Source organism: Microcaecilia unicolor, chromosome 3 (assembly GCF_901765095.1).
Source record: "Microcaecilia unicolor chromosome 3, aMicUni1.1, whole genome shotgun sequence".
In the NCBI taxonomy this organism is placed as follows: Eukaryota; Metazoa; Chordata; class Amphibia; order Gymnophiona; family Siphonopidae; genus Microcaecilia; species Microcaecilia unicolor.
This window is the reverse complement of record NC_044033.1, coordinates 447,001,753-447,015,754: the sequence shown is the minus strand read 5'-3', so window position 1 is coordinate 447,015,754 and position 14,002 is coordinate 447,001,753. Positions and strand designations below refer to the sequence as shown.

Below are 14,002 nucleotides of genomic sequence, written 5' to 3'. Positions count from 1 at the left end.
ATCTTTTAAACATCAACATTTGATGTCAATGATGTCAATGATAGCCAAGATTCTAAGTGTGCCCAAACTTTCCTAGTCCCCCCCCCCTGGATGATCTCATCCGGGGTGCGGCTGACCCAGTACTATGTTCATGAAGCCCAAAACATCTTTGCTCGTGACTTCTTGCAGTTGCCGGTCTTCTTATTGTTTATAGAGCAGATTCCCCCACCTCTATCGGCTCTCAATTACCTCATTTCAGCACTTGCTACAGTGAAATGTAATTTGGGTCAGAAGTGATCTTTGATTTTTACAGGCCTAGTTCTTAGCCTGAGCCATTGGCCTGTATTTCACTGAGAGCAAGTGACAGCATATTTCTACCCTATACAGGTCATTATCTGATGTCATCTACTACTATGTTATCTGTCTACATTTTTATTTGTGTTACATTTGTACTCCACTCTTTCCCACTCATGGCAGGCTCAATGTGGCTTACATGGGGCAATGGAGGGTTAAGTGACTTGCCCAGAGTCACAAGGAGCTGCCTGTGCCTGAAGTGGGAATTGAATTCAGTTCCTCAGTTCCACAGGACCAAACTCCACCACCCTAACCACTAGGCCACTCCATCTGTTTCTAAAATCCTGTTCCAGGTTTTGCTGTTTTATTTGGTTTACTCAGGAATCATCATTTACATCTTGCTTCTGCTTTTAATTTTTAACTGTAAGCATCAGATGTAACTGAATAAAAGTAGTAATAACTGGTGAAATTATTACTTTGGTAAAAGTAACAAATGTTTCCTGTTCTTCTTTACAAGTAAAAGTGACAAAACATTTATATAAGTAACTAATTGCATTTACTTAATTATTATACAACACTGGTATAGCCAATAAAGATCACCTTGCTGAAATGATATCTCCCTTGGTCTTTTGAAAGAGCCTATCTACCCTACTCCTTGGACTCTCTAAATTTTGGAATGTACACAAAAGGCCCATTTTCCAACCATGTTCCTTTTTGGTTCCGCACATTAGAATTTAGGTGCTATGCATTAGAGAATAAGAACATAAGAATAGCTATACTGGGTCAGACCAATGGTCCATCTCACCCAGTATCCTGTTTTCAACAGTGGCCAATCCAAGTCACAAGTACCTGGCAGAAACCCAAATAGTAGCAACATTCCATGCTTCCAATCCCAGGGAAAGCAATAGCTCCTCTCATGTCTATCTCAATAGTAAACTATGGACTTTTCCTCCAGGAATTTGTCCAAAACTTTTTAAAACCCAGATATGCTTACCGCAGTGTGCAGTATTTCACACATAGGAATATGGTCACCTCCGTTTTGATGGTACTAAACATTTTTTCACAATAAAGTGTATTTAGTTTGAGTACTTGTACAGTATATTAGAGAAGCTGCTTTTTGTTTTGTTTTTGGTAGGGAGTTATGCAGGTAGATTATTGCCAATTAGTGCTCATTATTGCTTCCTAAGTGCTGTTAAAAATGCTGATTGGTTTGTTAAGACAATTAAGTTATATGTGTTGTTAAAGAATATGCTTGGATTTTGGCGCATAATGCTAGGTGTGATATATAGAATCTGGTGGTATATGTTTATTTCCCATTTTTCAATGGAATACTTGTATAGTTCATAATATTTTCTCATCTATTTTTGCCCCACCTCCAAGGCAAACCTAAGTTTCTGCAAAAAGTCTCTTTCAGCCAAGGCTTGAAATGAATGACAGAGGGGGTAACTGTGCCTTTCCTCCTGTTGTTTTATTATACCTTAAAATGTAAATTTTTCTTTTTAGGCGGTTTGCTCATTAATTGGCTGCACTTCTATATATGAGTCTTAAGTATGACTCCTATAAGAATAATTACCAGCGTCATTTGAGGACTTAAATTTATAGAATACTGCCATCCCCATGTGTAAGTATACACTTACGCATGTAACTGGCAGTAGTGTTTCTAACTGCTATTCTGTATTTATGCACTCAGACAGCTTAGCATGCAAATGCAAGAGGCATGAGCAGGGCATAGGCAAGGCCAGCATTTACATGCTTAACTTACAGAATACTTTAAATTATGTATTTATTTATTTCAGGTCATTTATACCCCGCCTTTTGCCGCAGTTTTGCAGCCCCAAAGCGGCTTACAATGAACTAATTAAAATAAATACATTACAGTGACATTTCAGTAGTTAGAGCGGGAGAACAAGATAAGAAGGTGCCAGTACTCAAATGCTGGGCCATCCTCCAGGAGTGGGGTGATCACTGAGGGACCCACCCCACAATATCCAGGCCCCCTGTAACCAGTCACAGAATCTATGACAAGGCAGAATTGTTGTGTAGAGCCTGAGCTCTTTTTTTTTAAACTTGGAGATCATGTGTCAATTTTAGCAGACAATGGAAAATGTGCTGGTACTCAGTAACCCCAAGTACACCCTCAAAAAGAGCCCTGCATTTATATCAGCCCTAAGCATGGCATAAATAGCAACACCTAAATGTAGTCTATAACGGCGATTACACATTTAAGTGCTGTTATATTATAGGCACACTAGCCATTTCAATTTGGCAACTAAATGGTGGCACCCTGTTACAGAATTGCCTCAAATATGGATAAGTGCCCTATCCACCAATATTCAGCTATTCAGCAGCACTAGTCGGGTAGTGCCACTGAATATTCTTACAGACTACCTTAGCACTATCCAGATTGCACCGGGACAGAGTGAGAACAGCACATGGGCATTGTTTCCTCACGGCTGACTGGGACTCGTCTATGTACAGTGCTGCCAGTGGGTGGTGCTGTTACACAATCACATTTCCAATAGTGAGGAGAACAGGCATCCTCTGCAGGACTCCAGGGAACCTGCCTATCCCTAGTGATTGAAAACATAATATTAAAGCATCTTCCCCACACACACACACACACATACACACACACACACACACACACTTGCAGCAGTGCAGTTAGAGGACTCCTGTTCAGTTGAAGGGAACAGTGCACATGGGCATTCTGACTAACTTTTTGGATAATCAGCGATGTTCAATAGCTTTCTGCATTGCTATGTGGACAAATTGAGGCCAGTAAAATTGTTGTCCTAACTTAAACCACATGACTATGTGGATAGCAGCTGAATATGGCCACTAACCATAGAGTCAAATTTACACATATAGGGCCACATTCTATATAAGGTGCTAAAAATCCGCATGGTAAACATTTCCACCAAAGCGTATACTCTAAGGGGTGTCTAGATTTAGGCATGGTATATAGAATACACTTAGTTGATGTCCCAACGCCTAAAACTACACACCTCCATTTACACCAGTGAAAACATGGTGTAAATCCATGAGTGTAGATTTATACACACTGGGCCATATTCTATAACTATGCGCATAAATTTGGGAATGCCCATTTCCCCACCCATAGCCACACTTCTTTTGAACTGCATGCATTAGAATTTAGGTGCAGTTCATTACAGAATATGCTTAACAAGTTGTGCATGTAAATTCTACTTATTGCCAATTAGTGCTCATTATTGCTTGTTAAATGCTGTCATCAATGCTGATTAGCTTATTAAGCCAATTAAGTTACATGCGTTGTTATAGAATACGACTAGATTTTGATGCAGATCTCTAGGCACACTATATAGAATCTGGCAGATAGCCAGTGCCACTTGCTATCTGAATAGCAGCACTCAGAATACAGAATAGATTTAAATGCCAAAGCCAGCTTTCAGTGTGTTTCAATATTGATCCAGCTGGCCTTTACATGTGGAAACTGGCAAGTGATGCTTCTCTTTTTCTGCACACGCAGGTTTTTGAAATTAATGTTGCCATTGTATGTCCTAGCAAATACATATCTATTTGCTGACATCTTAATACTTTTTTTTTAACAAATGTTTCCAGATTCATCAGATCCTTTTGTAAAAGCTTGAGGGAATTGTGAATACTCCAACCTGGACATTCTAATTCCTACAGTACTTCAACTTTCTATATCAGGTTCATGTTTTTAATATTCACGTTTTTTTTCTGCAGGTTATACATATGGGGTGGGTGAGTGAAAGGCTCCGAGGATCTGACACGTCTCAGCTCTACAAATACAAGTTCCTCGCGCTGAAGGGTTCTTCTTTCTACATTTTCAACACACCACCAGTAAGAAATTAAATTAATTGATCAGTGACACTGGCAAATTTAGTTCTGTCAACATCAAAACATTGTGTTTGCTTCCCTCTTGGCCCATTTGTGTATGTAGAAAGAAGAGTCAACAAACAATCTGTAGGTGATACCAATCACAGATATGTTATCTAGGGATTTGCATAGGTTTTGAAAATACTGATGTGGACGTTTTTGTGAGAAAAACGTCCAAATATCGCTTTATGCCACTTTTTAGACATTTTTCTCTTTTGAAAATGAGCTTGATAGTAACCTATGGAACTTTGTAAGCCTAAGTGCTTTGAAAATGAGCCCCTTAATGAACTGAATGCTTATAATGGAATGCACATCCTTAATGTTAGATTTAAAAGTGTTTCTTACAACTTGTTTGTTGATCATTGTTTCTACTTTTGTCAACAGATAGTGACTGTTATTCAAATTAGAGGTACTGTACAGTGACTACCAATAAAGACACAAATGTCCAAGGGTCAAATTCAAACTGAGTAACTACATATCTCCATGTAGAAAATAATTATTTATTGAAAAAAGCCAGATGATTTATTTCACCTTTCCTGTTCTGGTACGTAAACCTATTCTACATGAATGTTATCCCCCAAATTCTATAGAAAAATTGGGTGCATGACAAAATTGTACGCACAATTTAGTTGAATAATAAGCCAATTAGCACCAATAATTTGCTTCATAACAAATAATTATTGGTGCTAATTGGATTTAATTAAAATGTGTGTGCATAAATTTAGGAATGGGATCCACATGTAAATAAATATGTGCAGATCCAAAAAGGGGGCACAACCATGGGACGATCATGGGTGGATCGGGGGCATTCCTACTATTTATGCACATTGTTATAGAATAATAGGGATAGGATTTACACCGAGGTTTTGTTGATAGAAATGGACATGCCTAAATGTAGTCACGGTTCCGGCGCTAAGTGCTATTCTATAAACAGCACCTAACTTTAAGCACCATTTATAGAACAGTGCAGAGCGCTATTTTTTGTGTGTGTGTGCCAATTTTTAGCCACCATTTATAGACTTTAGTCCTATATGCCAACTCATTGAGTTTTATCTTTATTAATGGACTCAACACGGTCCATGTTTCTGCAAACACCTGTGTCAAGGGTCTTTCTGGTATTCCTTTTTCTCTAATAAAGTATGATGTACCCAAAAACACAATCCAATTAAAAAGCTTCAGAAAGACATATTGTGAAACACAGTGAGTGCAAGAACATAAAAACTGTCTGGTATCTAAGAAACAGCACTATGCACATCACCATTGGCCATCAAATGTGGGACATATGCATCAGCATCCTGAACACTTCTGCTGCATTTGATGGCTAATGGTGATGCACATAGTGGTGTTTCTTGGATATCAGATGGTTTTTATGCTCTTGCACTTGCTGTATTTTGCAGTATGCTTTCTGAAGCTTTTCAATTGGATTGTGTTTTTGGGTATATTATATTTTATTAGAGGAAAAAGAATGCCACACAGACTCCTGATGCAGGCGTTTCACCGAAACATGGACCATGGTGGGTCCTTTAATAAAGATACATCTTTACATCAACTGAATTCTGAAGGCCCTCTGTGCTTTTTTACACTTGTGCTTTACCTTGTTATACCTTGAAGTCTCTCTCTTTTGTCTGCTCAACTCATTGAGTTTGAAATAGGGACATTGTGTTCAAGATGATTTATGGTCTCAAATTACCAAATCTAATTAGCTGACTAGAATTTATATGTATATAAAGCTCCTTGTGTAAAAGATTTATTGTGCAGTTAATTTTTCAAATCTTGACAAAACCCATTGTGTTAGATATTTTCATTTTTTTAATCTATTACCTTCACTGTTGAAAGTTAGAAAAATAACTTCAGTAGTTCCTATTGAATGTTAATATATATATAGATAGATATAGATATGCAGCTGGTGACAGCTATAAATAAAAACTTTGGAGTGAAGTCAAGTTGATTTGGCTGTGAAGCATGCAAACTGAAAGTTCATTTAGCACACATTTGAAATGTGTGAATATTAGTGCTAGTTATCAAGATTTCAACTTTAGTTACTAATCAGTTATGCAGTGTTCAGAACTGATAATTCAATCACATTTTTATTTATTTTTGTTACATTTGTACCCTGTGCTTTCCCACTCAAGGCAGGCTCAATGGGCGGGCAATGGAGGGTTAAGCGACTTGCCCAGAGTCACAAGGAGCTGCCTGTGCTGGGAATTGAACTCAGTTCCTCAGAACCAAAGTCCACTACCCTAACCTATACGCCACTCCTCCAGCCCTAAAACTATATTCACTTATAATATGGCTGAAACAAACAGTGTAGTCCATTCAGCGTAGCCAGTTATTCCTATCTGTACTGCAAGGATAAATGGCAGTTAACATCTGCAGAGATTTGACTATAGAATATCACCCATTATGCAAGTCAGTGTTTGTTTATTTCCATACGAGTTAAATTATCATTCATGATCCCAAAATTCATCCAATATCTAGCTGCCCCATATCTAACTGCCATAGGGTCCCTTTTACTAAGCTATGGTGAAAGGGGTGCTACGCTAGCAGTAGTGTGAGTTTTTGCCATGCAGAGTCCCCTTTCACCGCAGCAGGTAAAAAGGTTGAAAATCAGAATTGGCCATACAGTAAGTTTACACTTGCCACGTGGCCATTTTTTTTGTGTGTGGGGGGGGGGGGGGTAGCACCGTTACCCATAGAGGTGGCGGTAGGGACTCCCACGCTAACCTCCTGCAGTATTAATATTTTAAAAATTCCAGAAATGTCACATGCTGGGGATGGAATTATCGCTGGCAGCTGCACTGGGCCGGCAGTAGTCCCAGGTTGAAACACGGCAACCCTTTAGTAAAAGGGCTCCATACATTTGTTAATAATCTAGACAGCTGCTAAAAGCAGTGAGATTGATGCTCAATTATCCAGTCTCCTAGGACACCATGGATCTGATGGCCAGCACCTAGCTGCCACGAACTTGGTGGTGTTGACTAATTGGTTTCTTGGAAACTACTGTCAGCCATAATTTTGCCTAGAGTACCTCTAGGTTATTTCTACTTTAGTCTCCTTTTGTTTTGCCCTTTCCTCGTATCTCTGCTGTGGAAGGAGAGAAGGTTGGTTGTTTGCAGTACTGTAGCTGACCAGTCTTCTCCCTATTACTGGCAAAGAATAAGAACATATGATATGCCATGCTGGATCAGACCAAGGGGGTAATTCGTTAAAGAAGGTGCCAACATTTAAGCACCAAAAGCACCAGTATGCTGATGTATACCTATTATGTTTGAACATATGTTTGTAAATGCCAATGATTCAGCTACACAATATTTTATAACATTGTACCTAAATGTTATGGCATGCAGTTTAACACTTGCAGGCTTATTTTAGAAAGAGAAGGGCGCCCATCTTCCGACACAAATCGGAAGATGGGCGCCCTTCTCTCAGGGTCGCCCAGATCGGCATGATCGAAAGTTGATTTTGGGCGTCCTCAACTGCTTCCCGTCACGGGGACGACCAAAGTTCACAGGGGCGTGTTGGCACTGTAGCGAAAGCGGGACTGGGGCGTGATTAAGAGATGGTCGTCCTCGGCCGATAATGGAAAAAAGAAGGGCGTCCCTGATGAGCACTTGGCCGACTTTACTTGGTCCATTTTTTCTTGCGACCAAGCCGTGACAAGGTGCTCGAACTGACCAGATGACCACCAGGGGAAATTGGGGATGACCTCCCCTTACTCCCCCAGAGGTCACCAACCCCTTCCCATACTAAAAAAAACTTAAAAATTTTTTTTTGCCAGCCTCAAATGTCATACCAGCTCCATGACAGCAGTATGCAGGTCCCTGGAGCAGTTTTAGTGGGTGCAGTGCATTTCAACCAGGTGGACCCAGGCCCATCCCCCCCTACCTGTTACACTTGTGGTAGTAAATGTGAGCCCTCCAAAACCCACCTGAAACCCATTGTACCCACATGTAGGTGTCCCCCATTCACCCCTTAAGGCTATGGTAGTGGTGTACAGTTGTGGGGAGTGGGTTTTGGGAGGCTCAGTACTCAAGGTAAGTGAGCTATGCACCTGGGAGCAATTTGTGAAGTCTACTGCAGTGCCCCCTAGGATGCCCGGTTGGTGTCCTGGCATGTCAGGGGGACCAGTGCACTACGAATTCTGGCTCCTCCCATGACCAAAGGGTTGGTATTTGGTCATTTTTGAGATGGGTGTCCTCGGTTTCCATTATGGCCGAAAACCGCGGATGACCATATCAACATTTAGGTTGACTATCTCTAAGGTCTACCTAAATGTTGAGATTTGGGTGTCCCTGACCATATTATCAAAACGAAAGATGGACGCCCATCTTGTTTCGATAATACGGGTTTCTCCCCCCCTTCATGGGGCCGTCCTGCGAGGATGCCCTCATGAAAACTTGGGCACTTTGTTTGATTATGCCCCTCTTGGTGTACACAAGTTTCATGTTTCATTTATATTTTTATACTCTGCCACATAGAAACCATCTAGTGGCTTACAATAAAAATGATAGCAAAAATTTAAATTCATAAAATTCAAGCATAGTTAAATGGCTACAGAGACACCAAAATGCCAGCCAATCAAACTTGTCAATTAAATGCAAATCCTAGCAAGTTAGTTAAAAGCATCTTTAAACAGATAGGTTTTAAGAGCCATCTTAAATCTATCAAATCACTGTTCTAGGCATAAATAAAGTGGAGAGTATTTCAAAATGTTGGACCAGTAGCACTAAACACCATTATCTGGATTGTATCCAATCTTCCTGAAGGATGGTATTAGATAACTATGCTGAGAAGACTGCAGCATTTTTAGAGGCATATATGGAATCAGTAATTTATAAAGAAATAATGGCTGATCAGTTAGACCATATAACTAAAGTGAGCTTTCATGGCAGTTTCAGAGATTGAGAAGTATGACCAGTGCTAGGCAGACTTCCATGATCTGGGTAATGGAAATGGAAAAATCAGATACGATCAAGATTAGAGTGGGTTTCAATGGCAATTTCAGTAGTTAGAAAGTAGGACCAGTGTTGGACAGGCTTCTACTGTCTGTATCCCAAAGTTGGCATAACAATATAAGAATAACCATACTGTGTCAGAAAAATGGTCCATCTAGCACAGTGTCTTCCTTCTAACAGTGGCCAACCAAGGTCAGAATCCCAAATAATAGCAAGATTCCATGCTACCAAAGCCAAGGCAAGCAGTGGCTTCCCCTATATCTATCTCAATAGCAGACTTTAGACTTTTCCTCCAGGAACATGTCCAAACTCTTTTTAATCCCAGATATGCTAACTGTTGTATCCAGAGCTTACTAGTCGTTGAGTGAAAAATATTTCTTTCCATGTAACTTCATTGAGTGTCCCTTAGTCTTTGTACTTTTTGAAAGAGTAAAAAATTGATTCACTTTTATCTGTTCTACACCAGTTAGGATTTTGCTCTATCATATCTCCCTCCCCCCTCCCGCCAGCCATCTTTTCCAAACTGAACAGCCCAAACCTATTTAGCCTTTCATAATTTGAGAGGAGTTCCATCCCCTAAATCATTTTGGTCACCCTTCTTTGAACCTTTTCTAATTCCTGAACCTGGCAGGAAGAGACAGAGATTAAATATATTAGTGTTGAATCATGAAGAAGTGGAACCTATGCAGAGTGACAGATTCAACTCTGGCCACCTTGTTGGGCAGACTAGATGGACTGTGTAGTTCTTTTCTACCAACATTTACTGTATTACTATGTTATAGGTTAACACCAACATTTTATATATTATCCTGTAAGACACCAGCAGACAGTGCTCATCTCGAAGCAACAGTGTTACATAATCAAATTTCCTTGCCTCACAAAGAAGTTAATTGCTATTTTGAACAACTGTAAACATCAAATATTGGACAATTGTAAACCTTGAAGCAAGGCATTACAGTAGTTAAATGGACTAATGACAAAGAATGCGCTAAGACCCATGGAGGGGTATTTTCGATATGAAGTCTAAATTGAACTTTGGACTTTTTCACTGAAGTCCCAAAATACGAATAGAAAACATGACCATTTTTGAAACCGCAAAACATCTATCTTTTTTATTTAAATACCATTTGTAACAATCATAAAGGGGATAGAACTCCTCCCATATGAGGAAAGACTAATGAGGTTAGGGCTCTTCAGCTTGGAGAAGAGACAGCTGAGGGGGATATGACTGAGGTCTATAAAATCCTAAGTGGTGTAGAACGGATAGAAATGAATCAATGTTTCACTCTTTCAAAAAGTATAAAGACCAGGGGACAATGAAATTACATGGAAATATTTTTAAAACAAATAGGAGAAAATATTTTTTCACTCAAAGAATAGTTAAGCTCTGGAACTCACTGCTGGAAGATGTGGTAACAGTGGTTAGCATATCTGGATTTAAAAATGTTTTGGACAAATTCCTGGAAGAAAAGTCCCTAGTATGTTATTCAGATGGACATGGGGAAAGCCACTGCTTGCCCCTGGATTGGTAGTATGGAATGTTGCTACTAATTGGGTTTCTGCCAGGTATTTGTGACCTGGATTGACCACTGTTGGAAGCAGAATACTGGGCTAGATGGACCATTGGTCTGACCCAGTATGTTTATTCTTATCTCTTGTGTTCTTATGTTTTTGTGCTCTGTGCATTTATCTTTTCAGGCCATTTTTGAAAAAAAATGTATAAGTGAAAAACCTAAGAAATCAAGCCACTGGAAAGTAGGACGGGCCAGCATTTTTAGTAGGCTGGTCCCCTAGACATCCCAGGAGAGCTACAGGGCACCCTAGAGGGCACTGCTGTGGACTTCATAGAAATGCTCCCAGGTACACATCTCACCATCGCTCTCTTATCTTGTCTGCTGAGTCCTCCAAATCCCACCTAAAACACACTACCCCAACTGTACACCACTACAATAGACCTTATGGGTGAAGGGGGCACCTATATGTGGGTACAGTAGGTTTCTGGTGAGTTTTGGAGGGCTCAAAGTTTCCACCACAAGTGTAACAGGTAGGGGGAGGTATGGGCCTGGGCCCACCTGTCTACAGTGCACTGCACTAACCACTAGACTACTCCAGGGACCTGTTTGCTGCTCTAATAGACCTGGGTATAACATCTGAGGCTGTCATAGAGGCTGGTAAGTACTATTTTAATTCACATTTTTGTGGGTGGGAGGGGATAAGAGACCACTGGGGGAGTAAGGAAGGTCATCCCTAATTCCTTCCAGTGGTCATCTGGTCATTTAGGATGGTTTTTTGTGCCGTATTCGTTCAAAAAAGAGGTCCAGACCCATACATTTCAGTTTTCCCCCTAGACATTTTTGTTTTGTTCCATTATGGCTGTACAACATTCAAGGGTAAACCCTAAGCCCATCCTAATCCTGCCTTCAAAATGCCCCCCCCCCCCCCCCCTTTTTCATTTGGACACACTGGAGATGAATTGCATAGATAGAAGTTTGATTCTTTCAAATGGCTGCAACTTTATAGATACAATATTACTGTGTAAGTTGCTTAAGAAGTTTACAAAAAAGGTTTTGACAATACCAATTTGGATGTTTTGAAAAGATTTTCATCTAAATGCTGCTTTGTGACACTTTTTAAATGTTTTTCTCTTTTGAAAATGAGCTCCAAAGTGCTTCTTAGTGAAGTAGGTCCCTAATTGAACAAATCAATAAAGTCTGGGTGGAATGAGGCAGGGTTAATAGTTACATACATCAATTATAGAAACATTTTAGAATACTGAAAATTAACATGCATTTTTAGCCCTCTAAATGCAAGCATTTACATTAGCTTCATTCTGGTTCCAGCTAAATTATACACTCATATTGGCACTGCTTCGCTAGAATTCAATAAGGGAACATTGATACTTACTTTTCTTTAAAGAACTGGCTCCAATTAGACAGCCCTGCTCTCTAAAGGTCCATCAAGCCCAACTTCCTCTCCCTATCAGTGACCAATTTAGGCCACTAGAAAGTATCTGGAAGATCTCAAAGAATAAATCCTCTTCTTGAAGTTCCCTCCCAGCGATGTGTGATTGCATTCTGAGATTACTTGGCTAATAATTGTTTATGGATTGATACAGGAAACCCAGCTATGCTAAATGCCTTCATCATGCCCTCTGGCACCAAATTCCACACCTCAATTGTTAATTGAGTGTAAAAAATATTTTCTTCAGTTTCCTTTAAATCTGCTCGACTACCTTTAGTCCCCATTTTACAAAGCCTGAGATACCCAGACCATACCCCTTCTCCATACGTGTATATGTTTTGAGTGAGACAAGGGCATGGCAACCCCATAATTCTATAAATGGTATTTAAATTGCCTGCACAAATTTTGGGCATGTGCTCAATTTGTACATGCAATTTAATTCAATAATGAGCAATTAGCACTGATAATTAGGTACTAACAATCCTCAGAGTGCAGAATTCCATCAGGAATAATTAGTACATAGGATCTGTAAGGGAGTGATAGGGAGAATAGATAGCATGGATGAGCAGACTGGATAGGCCATATTGTCTTTATCTGCCTACATTTTTCTGTTTCTCTGTTTCTATTTACTACCCCAGTAAGTTACACTGAAAGCTAATGAGTTAAGTTTTTGTCATGGTACAATTGGGGTATTAAGTCAAAGTACTTAAGTAAAAATACATTTATAGTTGAATACCTAAGTAAAAGTACAGTGAAGAACACATTAAAAAATTACTTAAGTGAATTCTTTTTGAGTAAAAGTACCACAACTACAATGAATGCAATTATTGTTATTGTTTTTATCCCATCAATGTTATTGCTTTACAATTCAATCCACTTTGCGTTTAGTAAAGCTACATTTTTGAAAATGACTGTCACTCTGCAAGTGCACTTGTGGATCATTAATCCAACATAGCTAAAAAGGTGTTCAACAGCTACATTGGCAGCAAGTGTTCATTCTGATAAAAAAATTCTTTCAAATCAGACCAGGCTGCAGTATTATTGATGTTTTCTGAATGGGTCTGCAATTGTTGATCAATACTTTATTATCATTATTGTCAGCATGTCCAACAGCTCTCGCTCCCCCCACCCCATGGTCCTTATCTCTGCCATGTATTACCCTTGCAGAAACAGAAAGTTTCATCAGAGTTGGTGGGTTCCCTTTATGCAGGGACCCAGGACAGATTCCCCTTTTGCCTATTGGTAACTGTGATCATGAACCTTTTAACAGTTTGTATATTTGAAGGAGGTGCATGGTGCTGCTATGCTGTCTGTAACTGGTTAGACATGCATTACTGATGACACACAGAGACCTTTTATATATTTGGTAAAGGGGGGGTAGCGACTCAAGCCCTGCTTCATTAAATGGCCAGGCTACATTTCAGACCCACTTTTGTTGATGAGCTGGGGCTTATGCCTTTCTGCTTCTTTTGTGCATACTCAATTGGCACAGTAATTGATGTAACAGATAGACCATTAAAGGGTATATATTTATTTGAATCATGTTAAAGCTCCTAGTGAAATGCCACCTGTGAGGTCCTTCAGTGGATACCATCCAAATTGAGAACCACAGTAAAAAGCCATGTCACTCCTTGGAGTGGAGCAAGATGGAAATATGCTAGTTTGTTTCTCCATGATACCATGTCATTGAATTTTTCCTTGCAAAAAATTGGGAAGAGGAAAGATAAATCTCACCCCAGGAGCTTCTTCACTGAATTGTTCCTTGCAAAGAATGTATATGAGAAAGGGGAATCTTACTGCAGTGGGGATTCTGTTTCACTACCTGCAAGTGGTCCAATAGATTCCTTTGTGTTTTCATGGTGATGCCTCATCTATAGCTTCAAAGAGTAATCCATTTGGAAAGATGTCAAATAGAGGAGCTTCAAGTTCTC

The 14,002-nt window shown here is 39.7% G+C and overlaps 1 protein-coding gene across 1 annotated transcript in view; it reads left to right on the top strand.

Annotated features, from left to right (window-relative positions):
• The window catches only part of SNTG2 (syntrophin gamma 2), a 335,642-nt gene that overhangs the window by 182,352 nt on the left and 139,288 nt on the right, over nucleotides 1-14,002 (top strand). The window contains exon 12 of the mRNA XM_030195159.1: nucleotides 4,003-4,119. Coding sequence (XP_030051019.1) covers nucleotides 4,003-4,119 — 117 coding nt within the window. The remainder of the gene's footprint in view (nucleotides 1-4,002; nucleotides 4,120-14,002) is intronic.